General features: G+C 43.1%; 3 protein-coding genes across 3 annotated transcripts in view; 1 reads left to right on the forward strand and 2 right to left on the reverse strand.

The window, feature by feature from the left end:
* Positions 1-9,411, reverse strand: part of unc119a1 (unc-119 lipid binding chaperone a1) — a 13,999-nt gene extending 4,588 nt beyond the window's left edge. Inside the window, exons 1-2 of the mRNA XM_076282159.1 lie at positions 8,948-9,411; positions 1-89 (exon numbers count right to left, since the gene is read on the reverse strand). The exon at positions 1-89 is cut by the window's left edge and continues 25 nt beyond it. Of these exons, the coding sequence (XP_076138274.1) occupies positions 1-89; positions 8,948-9,236 (378 nt within the window). The 5' untranslated portion in view covers positions 9,237-9,411. The remainder of the gene's footprint in view (positions 90-8,947) is intronic.
* A 1,335-nt stretch (positions 9,412-10,746) lies between these two features.
* crybb1l3 (crystallin, beta B1, like 3) lies at positions 10,747-12,161 on the reverse strand. Its single transcript, XM_076281670.1, has 5 exons — positions 12,096-12,161; positions 11,731-11,849; positions 11,334-11,466; positions 11,018-11,160; positions 10,747-10,915 (listed from the first exon to the last, which is right to left on the reverse strand). The coding sequence occupies exons 1-5, from the start codon at positions 12,159-12,161 to the stop codon at positions 10,747-10,749; spliced, it is 630 nt and encodes a 209-aa protein (XP_076137785.1).
* Positions 12,162-15,590: 3,429 nt separating this feature from the next.
* On the forward strand, positions 15,591-17,507 carry cryba1a (crystallin, beta A1a). The gene is made up of 5 exons (XM_076281504.1): positions 15,591-15,651; positions 15,881-15,999; positions 16,436-16,577; positions 16,778-16,920; positions 17,294-17,507. Exons 1-5 carry the CDS (start codon positions 15,613-15,615, stop codon positions 17,439-17,441), a joined length of 591 nt encoding a protein of 196 aa, XP_076137619.1. The 5' UTR covers positions 15,591-15,612; the 3' UTR covers positions 17,442-17,507.
* Positions 17,508-18,079: the final 572 nt, after the last annotated feature.

Genomic DNA, 18,079 nt, shown 5'->3' on the forward strand with positions numbered 1-18,079 from the left:
AAAGAGAACCATGCCGGTCTCCATGTCTCGGATCTTGAATCGTGTGAAGTCAATGCTGTGTACATTATTTTCTGGTCCACATAGATAATCTGAAACAGCAACAAAAAAAATGCAACAGCACTGAGTTATTGATGCAGTTCCTTCCATGTCAAATCAGATAGTGTTGGCCTCCTCCTGGACCAACCCTAGAGACAATGGATGGCTCTGTTCAGTTATGAGGACAAGATATTAAATGAAACTGTTTTGTTTCAGCACATAAAGCTCATAGAACATATGAGAGTAACCGCAAGGGACCTCAAATTTTAACACAGTTCTCAGGCTGGCAAAGTCTTTCATGCTTTGAGGAACATATTTTAGAGGTTGAGAAAATACTGAGCAGAACATGCAGAATCATGTTTTTGCTCAGCAAAATTCCCCACATATTTACAACCACAACCAGTTACGTGCAGACAGGAATATATACAGTATATATATATATATATTATGATATAGCAAAATAATTGCATGTACCGCTAGGCTATGGAGTGACAATGTTCAGGATGCCATGCCTATTTCAATTTTACCTCATTATAGGAAATTACCAATTTAATTTTATTTGAATATCTAGATCCCCCCCCCCCCAAATATAGCACCTTCTGACTATAATAGGAAAGGTCACAGTTACAACATGTCTTTGGATGCAAAGGTCTGTTTCTCAAATAAATAGTGAATAACACTTCCCATAAAATTAACACTTCTTTCCTCACAAGCCATGGTAAATAAATGTCACCAAAGCATGGTTTTCCTAACTGAGGGAAATGGCTGGACAGGGCATAGTGAACATTTTGGCACGCAGTTGTAGTGAAGGGGAGTGGTCAGTGGTGAGAGAGGCCCTCTTCCCCCGGGGTGGACAGCTGGCTTCCTGTCCCTGGCTGTCCTATCAGTGGCGGGCAGTCGGGCAGCGTGTGAAACGCTGGCTGCCCGCACCACTCTCTTCCCCTCTCCTCCGTGTGGTTGGATTACCCCTAAGAGGCTTACATTGTTTCATCGTCACATGGTACAGATTGGGAGATGCTAAGGGGATTTGAAGAAACTCCAGGGTTTTGACATGTCCCTCTCTCACTGTGCTATCTGCTCATATCATACTGATGGAGATCTACCTGCAGACCCTGATGATGACGACGACGACGATGATGATCAGCCCATTGTGGGCCCTCAGTGCTGTCGAACAAAAGCTGATTTTGCTGTGTTAAAAGCTGGATCTGCTGAGATTACAAAAAACCTGCCCACAAAAAAGCCCCTCTCTTCCTTCAGGTTAACGAACAGATGGGCTCAACTGGCTCTAGCCAATCACTCTGTATTTTTAGCCTTCCTGCTGCCTATTCCTGCCATGTGGAGAAGGCTATTCACAGGACACATATCTGCTAACGTCTGTGGGCTTTCAGATGGCTCTCTTGTGTGATGAATTAATGAAATTGCTCTTTTTTTGTTGAAGGGCAAGACTGTGGTGTTTCTTGAAGGCATTGGGGCTCAGGCATTTTCTGAGTTTCAAGCTGTTCTTATTGATATTAAAATCAGAAACATTTTCATTTTTAGAACTGTGGTTATAGAAGTCACATTCTTAATGGCCATTCTATTAAGTTCATTGCCAATCCCTGATGTGCTTTCAAACCCCCTTTACCTAGAAATGACATACTTAAATTGTTCACATTCTTGTTGTAGTAATCTCCTTTTTTGACTACATTCTTATATCTTTTAAGTAGGCTATTGTTTTGTTTATGGGTAACTTTCTCTTTTTTTTGGAAACTCGTTACCTCACTTCCTCACAGCAGATGTCTTTTGGCAGTCAGCTCTCAAAAGCTTTAGAGGACAACAAAATGGCCATTAGATAACACTATGCATGTACAGTAATCTCTCTCTCTCTCTCTGTCTCTCTCATACACACACACACACACACACACACACACACACACACACACACACACACACACACACACACACACACAGCCAACATAATGTGTGTGTATTTTCAGGGGCAGGAAGGTAAGTATGGAGGAGTGAGACAGCAAGAAGACAAGCCATCACATGCTTGCTAGAATGCCAATGAAGAGATTTATGAATGTAAGTAGCTCTCCTGCTTAAACACCAACAAACAATTGTTCTTGTATTGAGCTTGAAACACTGTCAAAGCATTCCGCACACCACAGTATAAAGTAATCAGCATTTTTACAGTTTACTCTAAAATGACCTACAAATAATTTCCGGAATATTTATGGAGAATCAATAAGTTAAAGTGAGAGTGCAACAGCAACTGTAATTCACTAGAGGCTCCTTAGTAACAAACAAACACACAGTGACAAATACAAGAAAAGGCTGCAGGGTTCACTTAAAAAAACTGGTGGTAAATATAGATATGCATTTCCACACCACTGCTTATTGGTCAGCCAAGATCCTCTAAGGTCCAAGGGTGCTTGTTTAACTGACACTACCCATGCCTTGGTCATGATCGGCCCTGACACTTGAAGTCCCACTTCAGCGCTAAACATCATTCTCATGCTTGGGGCGCTTGGCTCTCATGGCATCTCCTGTCACCATAGTGATATCATCATGCAGTGAGTCTGTCAATGAGTCTCAGCTACCTTTTCACAGTGAGCATAATAACTAACTGGCTTGGCATCCCAACTCTGATGTGGTAACACATATGCCTAAATAAGAATGTGTTTCATGATATAAAAGATAATGAATGAAACAGATATAAAACAAAATACAAAAGATGTCTAACATGAGAGTGAACTAAAATCAAGAAAGTACCAGCAGCAAATTTCAGCTTCCTAAGTAAAAGCTTTATTACTGCAATAGTCAAGTCAAGTCAAGTTTATTTATATAGCGCATTTCATACACAGAGGTCATTCAATGTGCTTTACATAAACAAAACCAAACAATAATAACAAATAAAAGCATAGAAGGGCAATATAGTCAAAGAATAGTTAAAAGGTAAAGATCATAATAAAAAGAAAACAGTGGTGAATAGTGGTGATCCTTATTGTCCACTGTGATAAAAGATAACCCATCTGTTTATTCAGGATGAGGGCATGTCAATACATTTTAAAGCCTGACATTTGAAGTTACATAACTTAATGCTCTTACAGTGACAGTCCCTTGATTCTCCGTAATCAGCCAACCATTGGCGAGCCCAAGCCCTGGCTAATGATGACATTCTCCTTGGGCTGATTTGGAGAAACCCTGTGGTGCTGGAGTGGCTGAGGAGTGGAGCTGTTTCTGGCAAGAGGACCTATGAGCACCAGGCTTTAACATCACACAAGAAATCTAGATTCTCCTCAACCCCTCACATGAATCACGCCAGAAAATATGATCAAATAGGCTATTGGCTACAGCTGCAGCAGCTGATGATAACAGTCTCCATTGTGTGGATGGAGTGGGGGAATAACAGACATTATGGACACAAATTCAAAAGGTGGACAAATGGAATCTGAAATGGTTTCTACTAGGTGGTGTCTCAAAACCACCAATTCTATCTGCTCAACAACTAATGGGAACAGGCTATTCCCATGAACAATAACACTGAAATAGTCTTCCTCTTTCAAACCGGCAAATATCTTCTTTTTTTAATATAATTTCTGCCTCTATGAGCAAGAGATGATTCATCAGAGGTAATGAGCTCAAAGTAGAGATCTAAACAACCAGATCCTAGTTTGCTTTTTATATGGTGGCGACATTTTAAATATCAAAGGCCATTTCCATGGATTATTCCTGTGAAACCTTACTGCAAAAAGCTTAAAGTATCATGTCTCTGAGTGTCCATACAGATGTTTTTGTATCTCACCCTAACACCAGCCACTTGCCCTATTGTGTACTGGTTGAAGTGGGCCTGCATATTAGAGGTAGTTGACAGCTCTGAGTGTTATCGTTGATCTGGCTCATATTCATAACCTGAGTGCTGCCACACTTCACTTCCTCTAATACTGTCACCTAGCAACGTGCTTTCTGATGTCAAGACGGAATATCTGCCTGCTTTCCCTCACCACCTGCCCTATTGAGGTAAACAAATAAAATAGCCTAATAACACAGCTCCATTTTTGACATCTTGAATAATACAGAGAGGATGTTATGTTAAACTAAAAGAAATACTAAGAGCAAAGTAATCATTATTCAATTGAATCAACTTAATGAAGCAAAACACGCTGAAAGACATTTCTGTTCTCTAGACGTCTGGTTGTGAAGACACAGCAGAACAATTTAACCCTGCCATCGACACAGGGGATCCATCTGGTGACAAAATGAACTGAGAGTGGCCTTAATCAAGAGCAGAAGCCATTTATAGACTATAATCCAGGTGATTAGTCAGGAGTTAGAGCGTCAGCCATAGGCTTTCTTTAGACATAGAGATAGCTCAGTGAACAGGCAACCACCATAAACCTCAAACACACACACACACACTGTATATACAGTACACATTAGATACCTTGTAAGTAGCTACAAGTATGGCAATGTTCATGGGCATATGCGGCGGGGAGAGTTGATGTTTAGTTGTTTTGTTGCAAATACAAACTCTCTGATGGCTGATTGCATCTACTGAAATCACTGAGTCTCATGATGTTGCTGTGCATAAAAGACAGCTTTGCCGGAGGAGGCAAGAGAAGAAGAATGCATTTCCCGTCTGTCAGGGAGGAGATGCCGTTTCAGACCTCTGCTTCTCTTTTCACAAACCTCGACAAAAAGCGCTCCGATGAGTCAGCTGGTGGTTAGAGGCAGCGTGCGTCTGCAGCAGACCGAGACCTAACTAAATCCACCGCTAGCGCTGTGGTCTGTGGCCTCTGTTGTACTGCTCCTGTCATGAGAAAGGTCACACTATGTCTTCCATCGGACAAGGGTGTGCGACTGATAAAATGACACTAAACAGCAGGGCCTTCATGTAAAAGTGTGCTACACTGGTGTCACTATATAGAGCAATGCATCTGTGGCTTCATAGCTAAGCAGTAGATACTTGATTTGGCCAAGCTTCTGTTAAAGTCAAGCAGCTTGTTGCTCAGCCGAGCTATTTGGGTTATGAAACAACCCCACCTTGAAGAGACTTCCTTTTGCTTCAGAGAATTGGCACACACAATATTTCAGTTCTCACATGCTCACAATGACGCAGGCCACCTTTTCTGAAACATGTGGCGAGTGAATTCATCCTCATATCTTATTAGTAGAGGAATAGTTTCCAATCTGGAGTACTTGTGGGGTCTGACAGAGTGAGCTTAGAGAGGACTAGATTTTAGACAATTTGACACCATCAGATTCAATCTTAAAACTCCCAGATGTTTAAATAACCGATAGTATCTTCAAAGGGAAAATGTCACTTGTATAAAGGAAAACATTAATGGGAAAAAATCAACCGTAGGCCTACTGGCTGGGGGTGGAAGGAAGATGAGTTTACAGCCATTTATTCTCACTCAGTCATTCAACCAAAGGCACAGCAGCCCAGTCCAGTAAAGAAACAGAGAAAGGGCGAATCGAGTGAAACAAGTTGGATGTTTTCGGGGCATGGCAGGCGGAGCCAAGACAAAGACCTCCTTCCCCCGGGCCCGACGACTGGCATTTCAGTGGGCTGCCCGAGCACGAGTGTTATCTCCCTGACAGGCGGCCTGTAGCAAAACAATTCACCACTCCACTGGCTTCTCTGGGCAGCATCACCCAGGGAAAGGCAAAGGGTCATTCAAGTGGGTTTAGATTCACACTATTTGAGGCACTAGTGATGTGTATACAGAAGGATAATGAAAATAAAATTAATACAAATGTACCACTGTTCTATTGCACTAATAATGTTTACAAAAAACGCTATAGATAGTGTCTACAATGTAAAAGTAGTAGAAGTGAATGATGTCAGCCAAATATGGCATCCTCACTAACAAGGATACCATAGGAATATTTAAATGAATTCAGCTGAGTAACCTTGCTAAACACTCTGAATCCTGAAGTAGGGCGGGACTAACAGTATTCTTTCATTTTACACAGTGTCCAATGGTCCAAGAGGCATTTCCTTGGGATATGCTATCAACCAGGCCAGTGAGCAGAGCCGCCTTCTCTTTTCAAATTAGCAGCCATTGCAGCGTGATCTCTTAATACCATGTATGAAACAAATGGTTTAAACGTTTAACGTCTTTCATGACTAAGTCATACAGGATGTGCATGGTGAGCTCTGGCTCTGGTCCTAGTGGTCGGGCCTCACTAGAGTTCAGATGAGATGATGATCACTGCACTGTGAATTAAAAACGTCATCTCCCTGAGGTCTAATAGCGGTTGAGTGTTAAACGTTGACAAAAGTCTCTGTGGAGTAAATGAGGAAACCAGCATGAATGTACTGGCATGAATGCACAGTCCTATGCACTGTTTACGTGCAAATATCTTTGCACCTCCGATGTATACATTTATCAGATTATTGGTGAATGGTTAAAGGCATTTTTTATTAACATGTAACTAGGCTTATTTTGGGGAAAAGATGAGGTCCTTTCACATTATTTGCTAGAACAAATGATTCTACACAACATCATCAAATATCTGTGTTCGGTTCCGTAACAGAGAAAATTGGTAATTTGCTCCAGGTGCTGCCCTTCAACACACACCCAGAGTGCTACTGCCCTTGAAGTGGAGGTGTGTGTGTGTGTGTGTGTGTGTGTGTGTGTGTGTGCATGCATGTGTGTATGTGTGTGGTGGTGTGTGTGTGTGCATGCATGTGTGTATGTGTGTGGTGGTGTGTGTGTGCATGCATGCGTGTATGTGTGTGTGGTGGTGTGTGTTTGGGGAACTCAGGTCAGTTCTCATTACAAGAGGCCATTTGAGGCCAAGACTTGACTGCCTGAAATTAATTAAGCATTTTGAAAGTTCTATAGCTGAGACAGGATGTGGCTACAGACATCAGCTATCATCCGATTTAATAAATATCAGCATTAGTCCAGGACAATTGAAATCTCTCCTCTCCAGTAACTGTTCTGTGGGAGTTATGTAATCACTAACACATAGTTGAGAAGAAATATTACCCACAAACGGACCCCTAGCTCCCTGTGTCTAAACTTAATTAGATTTTTAAATGTGTTTGCATGATTTAATTCCTTTGAATAGTGAAGGTATTCATTTTCATGAGGGAGTGAAATTGAGAGCAATGACACAGAACATATTCAAAATGTACTGGAATTCAAACTACTGTCATTTTACAATGATATGGGTCTGTATGATGTTATGTTTCTAATGTTTGTATACATATAACATATATATTCCAAATTCAATCATCATATGCATAATTTTTAGAGCTGAATAGTCGTGGCTATACAACATGTATGCCGCATATGTAATATATTTCAAGTACATCACTGTATCTACCAATCTCAAATCATGTCTCTGTCTGTCTACTTGCCATGCCTCTTCAATCTGCACACAGTATACAGGTAGGCTTCAGCCCAGCCTTTCAGGTGTCAGGAATGCCAAGTTGTCACACAAGCGAGAGAGCTTTGTGGTTTCACAAAATTCTGTCCTGCAGTCCTCTGACATACAATAGCTATGGTCTCTCACACACAGAGACATGCTGCGATGGCCCATCAAAACACTGCAAAATCATTTCTGTCAGTTTCACAGTGAGCTTACAAACAGAACTCTTTACATGACATACTCTCCCCCAAAAGGCTAAGGAATTAGTACAGCCTTTCATATTGTATATAAAGTTGCTTTTTAATATGGCATTTTACTCTGTGTGGAAGAGTGAAACCAAATGAAATTGAGCACAAATGCCAGGATATGGAGGGGGGGTGTTGCATTGTTTTTGTGTGTGTGTGTGTGTGTGTGTGTGTGTGTGTGTGTGTTTTTAGATGACGGCATTCCTTAACTTTACTTCCTTTGAGTTCTGTTCCAGCAATAAAAATAAGGAACAGGGAAAAATACATACATGAGATGTTATGACTGCTGGTTGATTCCATGTCAAATTATATAAGATACGTGAGAGAGCAACTGCTGAATTAATGCCATTATTCAGGTTAAGCCATTTCAAATGGCCATACAGCCATATCACTGTTCATTCTTCTTCAGCGAGACTCTTTATGCATGGCCAATTAAACATGGTCAGTGGAATCTCTTTGCCCTTGGTTTCACTTGGAAGCCCAATCACATTTTTTTTTTTTTTGCAGAGCCATTGTTGAATTAGGCAGCTAATGCAAACATTGAGCATTGGGTATTGTATATGCTCTATGACCATAATCAGACAGACACATATGCAAAGGAAGATGTCATATAAGTTAATGAATTGACAGTTAGGTATTAGGCTATAGTATCTTTGAATATGCTTGTGAATCTCCTCAAATGTTAGATGAACCGACGATGGGAATGACAGTGTGTTAAGTTCCTCACTTAAAGAGGCCTTAATGCATTGTACGTTGCACAAAATAGCCTACCTGTTACCCAACCATGTCTGGGCAACTTGACAGACAGACACACACTCTCTTTCTCTCTCTCTCTCTCACACACACACACACACACACAGCGAACAAACTAATTTCCCAACTTTAAAAGGTCACACTAAATGTTCAATCTACTGCCAGGTTATATAAAACATGTAATTACATATGAATGTCAATGTACTATGATCTAGACGAATAGTTAAAAGGTCAGACAACCATCTGCATAAGGCTATAGTGTATAGTGTTTATTTCACTAATCCCCATCTCCATCACTATCAATACTGTTCAGTTCCTCATGGGTTGTGTTGATGTTCATGGCTGTCTTATGACAACAAAAGGCACGAAACATTAGAAATAAATTCGCCTATAGCCACAAGGATGTGTTAACACTTCACTGGCATGACATACCAGAGGTAAAGCACTTTTGGTTTGCAGGTTTGCAGGTCGTTAAACTATTAGAAATTAACCAAAGCTGAGCGCGCGCCTTCAATGATGACATTTTACAGGCAGGCGTCACTTACTCGTTGTGATATTCTGTAATCCCAATACATCCTCCGGGGTTATGACACTATTTTTAACCAATTCCTCCTCTGTTGTAACCGGGACCCCCGCGTCTGTTGCGTTGCACCCTGTCTTCACTTTCATTGCCGCTTGCGACTCGGAGTCCGGTTCCGACGGACTGTTGGCGATGGTAATGTTGCTGTCGATACCTCCACTCCCGCTCCAACTATGACCGTTTAACGAAACACTGGCGCTTGACGCGTCCTGGCTATTACATACAGCCTCTCTGCTGGTACAAGAATAGCTCATTCTCTGCACCTCCTCCCCCTCTCAGGCTGCTAAGGATACCGAGTCTACCCCCTCCCACGAAGGATCAGCCGTTGCTTCACACAGTAGGCCTATTTAATTTAAATCCTCCCGTCCTTTAAACCTCCGGCTACTCGTTGGCGCATCTGCTCGTCTCTAGTGCTGTTGGCGGTGTCGAGATCAGCACTGGCAGCGGTATTGTGGTGGAAGGAAGGAAGCAGGCGTTGGTGTTCCACTGTGTAGAGGATGGACCAAAATTGACATTTCTGGCAACTTTTTTCTAAGACTGAGAACTATTATGTTCCCATAGTGAGGTTAATTGAATGTTACCATTAATAGGATAACTGCAGATATAATGGCAGAACCAATGGAAATTACTTCTATAATTTTAAACCATATAGGCTACTGATGAAGACCTTGGAGAAAAAAAAATATTTTCGCGGGGTATCTACAGAAATTGAAACATCCAACTTGTAGACAACAAATATACTGTAAACAGAGGGAACAGTATGTGACCTTTTCATTTCTAAGGTTTGAAATCTTTATTATCATTTAGGAAAGTTGCTTTCCAGATGCCAGCATCCCTGAGAAAGATACAGTGTAACATGACCGCAGGATCAGCCAGTCACAGGGGAGTGTAAAGTCTGTCCACGGAAAACACGCACTCCACCATCCGGCGACCCCTCCACTGAAAGTGTAATTTACAGATATCCCCAGCTGCAGACATATGAGATCATTACGAGTTTGCGAGCTCTACACGAACCTGGTGGAGCCTATCCGATGAGTGCAAACTTCTCATGGTAATTTCTCATTTAGGGGTTTCTAAAGTGGCAAATGTGACCTTGGGGTAAATCTGGGCCACATCTGAAAACAGGGCGGCAGAACAGTGCCCTCTTTTGGGTGATTGTGCTCACTACAGTGATCTGTCAGGGCGGTGAGGCCTGCTTTGAGAAGATTTACATTGGCTCGAAAATGGGCCAAAACCCTTATGACATAAATGCATGGAAAAGCCTTTCACTTAATTGATATAATCAAACAAATTAGAATATAGTTAAGAAATGTAAAAGAGAAAAAAAGTGTATAAAAGTTTAAAGAAAGGGGGTGCTGTAATATGAACAAAGTCATAAACAAAACTAAAGATCTACTGTTCTTGGTTAAAAGAGTTGTAATATGGTGGGAAATATCAAATCTGTGTCCAATAATATAAGTATAGGGTTGCAATAAAGAACATTTTCATTTTCATTCCATCACTATTACCAGTATTTTCTAAGTCTTCCAGTATTTGTCAGTTACTACCACCATACTGCTATGGCAGTGTTATGACTGATTCCCAAAATCCCTTTAATATAGAACTGGTGAAAGTGATAGAGGGCACTTTTAGGAAAAAAAAAGTAACACAGCTCCCAGATGATTGGAACTCTTGAGAAGACTGGAGGTCTTCCTGAGGGGGGGAGGGGGTCACCTCCTACAGGGCCTTGTCCCTCTGTCCAGTTGCGTGCAACCACTGTCCCTCCTATGGGTTCATCTCGAAACAGCCACGGCGGTGTGTCTGCATGTCCCTCACTCTGCGTATCGACTGAATCTGGGGGTGGTGTGCGCCCCACTCATTCCAGTGCTTGAAGGGTCCACACTCAAACACGTACTGGTAGCCACGATAACCAGGGTACTGGTATCCAACCCACCTGCACAGAGATCAATCAGAACAGCTGACTGGGTTAAAAAGGGTCTTTTGTCATGCAATGCTGATTATGACAATGATAATAAAACAAGGGGGGAGGGCTTACGTTCCACCGAGGACCTGGATGCTGGCAACTCTATCCTGGAAGCCGTAAGACCACAGGCTGGGGATGTCCTCATCACAGACCTCCATTTTGCGTCCCTCAAAGTTCATGCACTCAAACAGGCAGATCTTATGATCCTGAGTGTCCTGCAATGAGAAGAATATCAGTAGCAGTGTTACTGACTAGGAAATCGACCCTTTTGGATAATGTTTAGATACTGTCAATCTAAAATATATTTTCTTGCGATTATTCATGTTTAATATTACCGGATGATATTTTGATCATCCTTCAAGATAGATGGCCATTGTGCTGTACTCACCATGCGGACGGGTCTAATGGACATGAGGCGATCACACCTGTAGCTGTTGGACCAGGTGTCCCAGCGGGGATACTCTCCTTTCTCCAGCATGAACATCTCACCAGTCAGGTTCTGCTGCTCATAGCCCACCCAACTGCAAGAGACAAGGCCCCATCAAAATACAGCCTCTTCCCCATACAATGAAAAAGAAATCTAACTTGTCACTTACTAAAACAAAAAAGTAAATTTTTACATAGTATATTGCTCTTGATAACTCTACAATGCCAATTCCTCTCAGTGCAGCTGATGTAATAAATGGTACCAGGGGAAATCCTGGCATTGGTCAGTGATCCAATATGTCCTATATAAAATAGAATATTCACTGCGGTTCTCTGGGATGATACTGGTAAAGACTTACGGGCCACACTCCACTCTGATGGAGCCGATTCTGTCGAAGCCTTTCTCACACAGGTTACGGTTCTCGTTAGTCAGCTCCATCCTGCGGCCTTGGAAATTCTCAAACTCGTAGAGGTAAATCTGTGAATGGAGATACCAACGTCACAACTGGCATTCTTCTACAGTTTCCTGTTCTCTCATTGCCCAACGGTTTCTTCATTCAAAGTGCACTAGTGATCCAGATATGAGAGTAATAATAATCAATGCTGTGCAATATTATAAGTGTGGTGTGGTTGTGTGTGTGTGTAAGTGTGTAAGTGTGTGTATGTGTGTATGTGTACACGTCTGTACAGTATATGCCTGTTTGTGGGGACACTTTTGACCTACTTTGTGGGAGCGGAACCCCATGGCAGAGTGGCTCCCGATGCTTCCCTGGACAGCGGAGTGAGACATGGCTGAAGCTGTAGCCAAATAGAGAGAAGGGAACCGTGTGAGCAAAGTTACAGAGAGAAAAATAATAGTAATACAGCTAACTCTCATTTACTCATATCACTTCAAAAGTATTTAACCTGGACTCTTTTTGTGAATTTTTCAGGTTCAAAATATCATTTTTGTCTTTTGTACTAAAAACGTGGACCTAGAAATAGGGCCCAGGTTGAAAAATCCAGAAGTTTCCTTTTGACTCTACTGTGATGAAAACTGTATTTGAAAGCCCATGAATGACCGATTTATTTGCAGCATTGGGAGAGCGTGGCCTGAAAACTGACATAATGTCCATTAGAATTCAAACAGTAAGTGAAGGGTGACCATCATGTAAAATTTACAATCACTTAACATATCAGTGAATCACGCCTATCTTGCAGTTCAATCGAATATTTAAAATGCAAACATCAATATGGCTACAGAAAAATGAGGATGATAGTAGGATGGTAGTAGGCTACTGCTATCGACTGCTTCTCCATCACTATGCACCTTCCTACGCAGAAAACAAATTACTCTCTCTTAGCCTCTCCTGGACTGTTGTTTAGTTCTGTACATAATTCACAACATCAGCCAAATGTCAGTCCAAATCATGCTGAAAATAGCACCATAACAGCTTTACAGCGATCACTGCAAACAACAAGATGGCCTGTCAGTCATGGCAGGTCCTATTTGCAAGTTGCTGTGGACCACAAACATTACAGTATCTCTCCACAGTAACTCTCGCCACTGGTCCCAGTTTAAAATGTGGTGACATTTCATTCCTCCTCAGGTTTCCCCCCTGAGCAGTGACAACTTCATATCCAGTCAAAGTTTAGCAAGGGAGGCGTTCCTTTTTGGCGGTCCCTGGCTCCCCTGGCAACCTCACGATCCGATTCCCCCGCCCTCTCCCTCGCGTGAAAAAAGCCCCCCGAGCACAAGTCTCACCGAACACGCTGTAGTCAGGTACAGAGGACTGGAATGTAAGAGGAGGACTGGAGGCAGAGGAGGGCGAGGCCCAAGTGAAGTGCGCACCCTAGGCCAGCGCGGGGGTTATATATATACATATATATCCTGAGGCTTTTGCCTGCGGCCCTGGCTCCCCCCCCAGCGCCATTGGACGGGAGGGTTGTGCTGTTGAGGGGAGGGGAGGGGAGAAGGGAGGGACGGAGGAGGGCGTGGTGAGTGGGGCTCATCCCCACAGCACTGCTGACTCGGCACACTGCTTTGTTCCCAGGCCTCCACTGTGCATGTATCACTATCAGCAGTAAAGCTCTGTTTGTTCTCTCACTCTCTGTCTCTCTCTTTCTCTTCCTCTCATTCCATCCCTTTTCTCTGTCTTCCTGTCTTCCATCCCTTTCTTCTTCTTTATTTTCTATGTCCATCCATTCTGTCCCTGCCCCTGCCCCACCCCACTTCTCTGCCACTATGTCTTTCTATCTCTTTCCCTGTCCCCCTCTATATCCCTCTCTTTGTCCCTCTTTCTGTCCATCTCTCTATCCCTCTCTCGGTCCCCTTCTCTGTCCCTCTCTCTTCCAAATTTGTGGCTGGGTGGGTGATTTGCTGACCTCAGGAGGTTCCTCACCATCCCCTCTTTTGTGCAGGAAATATCACTGTTATTGTTTTGCGCGCTGCCAGTATTGTATCCACCGCCCAGCCAGCGCACCACTGGGTTTTGTTCCCTCTGCCCGGCCTCAATCACATAGCCTAACAGTAGTCGCTCCGAAGGGCCAGTGTCCAGTGCGCCAGAGCATGACAATCTGGACCTCATCTTTGGCATTGTGCTCCCTGCGGCTAGCTGAGCTTCTGAACTGATTATTTTGCTATTTTGCTCATTTCTTACCCTGCTGCCCAAGTCAGGAGTAAGCAAGTGTGGTGAGGGACATGTTCACCTGCTCGTGGACTGGGGGGAAAGTATATGTGTATCACAGTATGGGATATTAATAATAATTTGCCAGTGTGTGGTTAGTTAGCTGCACCTAAAGACTTATTATCACCCATTAACAAGAATGATTAGTATTCATAGGCATATTTCATAGCCCATACTGGCCCTGAGTCTTGAATAGGTGTCCCTCTGGGCCCACCCCTCACATCGCCTCATTCAGCCTGACTCACAATGGCCTTGTCTCAGGGCATGAATAGGATGCTTTGCATAGCGTGAAAAGGAGTGGGCCGAGCATGGATGGCGACCGGGCGTGCATGTACGTGTGTATGAGCGTACGAGCGCATGCATGTGTGTGTGGGCGGGCCGGCCACACGTGTAAGAATGGGAGAGAGACAGACAGAGAGGGGTCAGTTGAGGTGGATGTCACAGGGTGATTGCAAGGTTTTGGTGAGAGGGGGCTTGCATGTGCTTAGACTGATTACTCGCTCAAGGCTAGCTTGTTGGCATGATTTGAATGAGGCTCCATTATTAGCTTGGACAAACATTAGAACAGGTCAACCGCTTAGTAGGATACTGTCTCTTTTGAATATGCTGGCTGCTTTTAACCATAAACTGCATCTGCCCCATGCTGTGATGAAAACAAGTCTGACACAACACACCACCATCCTTCCTCTTCTCATCATTACATGCCATTTCTACCCTCCCACTCAAGCATGTATGGTGGCAGTCGTCATGGGATTCAGACTTATGCCACCCTGGCAATGGGCACCGTGCCCTCCACTCTCAGTGCCACACGGCTGCTCGCTTTGTGCAGGGGGACTAAAGCCAGCGGCTCAGCCTGAAACAATGCCGCTGGTCGCAATGTGCTGACTCCTGCCGGGCCTGTGGTGCTGGACACCATTCAGCCAGGCCATGTATAAATAGACCCATGTCCCGGGGGTCAAGAGACCGTTGTGTGGAGCCCCCCGAATGCACACAGCTATTTTTGGGTAGGTCAGGTAAGCCCTCCACCTCAGTTGTTTTTAGCCATTGCTGACATTTTCCATTTAGCATTTTGCTGACGCATAGAAATCTTTGGGGACCGAAGCGTGATAAACAATACACGGGAGGCTTCTTTCGCTCCTCCTCCTCCTCCTCACCAAAACACAACTCTCACTCTAAACATCTCACTCCATCCTCACAGACAATAGCTCTGTCTTAGTTTTGGACTGATGTCCACAGCTCATGTATCTATACCTTTTGCTTACAATGACATACTTTGAAAATAACATTTGTATATCAAATTATATCTAAATTAAATCAAATTTGGCATGCACTTAAAGATCTGATTTGAGTGAGCAGTTTAGTTTGTTCATAGTTGCAATTGCAATTGTAGCATTTTTGTCATAATCATTATGTGATGGTTTGTGCTTTTTGAAGTAGCATACATATAAACACGTGCACAGTTAATGCTTTATAATATTTCTATATTCATGTATCTCGTGTTTTTGCATGTCTGTATGTGTACGTATATTGATGTGTCTGATGTGCAGGTCAATCAACACTGAGAAATCGGACAGCATGGCTCAAACTAATCCCATGCCAATGGGACCATGGAAGGTGAGTCAGCATTTGTGCATTTATCGACACAGACAAAACAGGAACCACGCACACTAACAACATGACCTTGGCAAGAGGATTTCCTTGCATTTTCCTTGCATCAGTCTGCATGCCATCACATACAACTACCCTGACGTCAACAAGTGTTGAGTTTTCTTTGCATGTTTGTATGCTCTGTCACACATGATCACTCCATATGCACCTAATGTATGTGTGCCCATGCATTCAGATCACAGTCTATGACCAGGAGAACTTTCAAGGAAAGCGCATGGAGTTCACCGCGTCCTGCCAGAACATTATGGAGTGTGGCTATGACAACATCCGCTCTCTGAAGGTGGAGTGTGGAGCGTGAGTCAGAAGGTTTCTCTATACTACTTTTGCACAAGCACACTATTCCCAGCCAGAAACATTACGGTTAGCATACTGCAATAATTAAACACATACACTGTTTTATACCCTAATTCGTAATGGACTGTAAGTACATTGGTTGAATACAGCATACTGCAACAATTAAACACATAAACTGTTTTATACCCTAATGAGCAATTGACTGTAGAAGTACATTTAGTCAAAAGAGAGTAGACCACAGTATAAGATATGGTGAGGAAGAGACATCTGTTAGAACAGGACACATAATGTCCTACTTGTGTACCTGTTGCTTGAAAAAGCCACCTCACACAGGAGGTTACTGTACATTCAAGTTGAATATAAAAAAATAATTGAAATAATTCTCCTCAGTGTTTTGTACATATTCTGGTATATCTGCATCTGTCTGTATCTGTAGCTGGGCGGGCTATGAGCATTCCAGTTTCTGTGGGCAACAGTTTGTCTTGGAAAGGGGTGACTATCCTCGCTGGGAATCCTGGAGTGGAAGCAATGCCTACCACATTGAGAGGCTGATGTCCTTCCGCCCAATCTGCTCTGCTGTGAGTTTTTCCCCTTTTGACGATTTGATACTAAAGGGAAAAAAGAGACAAGATGAACCAAGGAGCTTCTGTTTTTAATGAGTTTTTTTTATATACAACGACAAGCACGGCTAATTCTGTGTAGCCTACCACAGAGAGGTTTCTTGTCTGAAACAGAACTATCTGCCAAAGCATCTCTTGTCTCTCTATCACCTGAGCAGAACCACAAGGAGTCCAAGATCGTTGTCTTTGAAGGAGAGAACTTCATCGGCCGCCAGTGGGAGATGAACGATGACTACCCCTCTCTTCAGGCTATGGGCTGGCCCAATAATGAGATCGGATCCATGCAGATCCAGGGTGGAGCGTAAGTAGGCCTATGCATCTTCTGTTCTGTGTCCTCAGAAAAATAAAAAATAAAACACTGAAAGTGGGTCACATATCTTTACCTACTGATATATTTGTTTAAGGGAAATAGGTCAAATTTGCATTAAAATACTAAATGAGAATTTCCACTGAATGTGCAGTCATGATTGTGACTGAAGGCTTGTTCATACTGGCCTTCAAATCAGGTGTATTTGGCCAAGCAGTACTGACAAGGAATTAGGTTCAGATCAATGATTTATCTACCAGGCCTGACAATATATAGACAACATACAATATATATAGTTGTGTCAGGCGTGTTATTCATATGACCTTGCTACTGGCTCATTCATTCTGCTCATTTTCCCCTTCCTCAGCTGGGTCTGCTACCAGTACCCTGGATACCGTGGTTACCAGTACATAATGGAGTGTGATCGTCATGGCGGCGAGTACAAACACTACAGAGAGTGGGGCTCCCACGCTCAGACTTTCCAGATCCAGTCTCTGCGCCGGATCCAGCAGTGAGAGGGATAACCGTCTTCATCTTCTCTCCTCCTCCTCCTCCTCCTCTCCCCCTGTGCTTTTTCTGCCTCTTACACCCTAGCATTCCAATCCCAGCTTGTTAGAACTCAAAGATCACAGGCTGACGACCTGGTGCTATCCAACTTGAGTTTACAGCACTTTTATTTCCACCATGCAAGAGAAAAGCAGCCCAGCAGAAATGATCTGTGTCGGGCTTGTGATGCAACTCAGTCTTTGCTCCTTAACGCCGTCACTGTGCAATATGTGCAAAAGTGATCAATAAACAGTATGAGCATGTAAACCACTCCACTGTGTACGTGTCTGTGTACTGTATGCGCGCACGTGTGTGTGTGTGTGTGTGTGTGTGTGTGTGTGTGTCAGTGCATTTGTAAGAGTGTGTGCATGTTTGCATAAATGTGCATATTGAGTTTCTGAGAAGTGATAATGCTGGTCAAAACCACAACTTCCCTTGTTATATGCACACAGTCAATTTCAGTATTTTGAAAGACTTGGCAGATGCTGCTGTATCAAACACCACCAAATTGCCACATTGCTGGCAGGCACACGTGTGTTAACCATTTACACACTGCCTCTTGCAGGACAGAACAGATATTGCAGCCATGAGTGAAGAGACATGAGTA

Source organism: Alosa pseudoharengus, unplaced genomic scaffold (genome assembly GCF_046254945.1).
Source record: "Alosa pseudoharengus isolate Yale_2024_CS ecotype anadromous, Long Island Sound unplaced genomic scaffold, YU_APseudo_1.1 YU_APseudo_1.1_scf_13, whole genome shotgun sequence".
Taxonomy (NCBI): Eukaryota; Metazoa; Chordata; class Actinopteri; order Clupeiformes; family Clupeidae; genus Alosa; species Alosa pseudoharengus.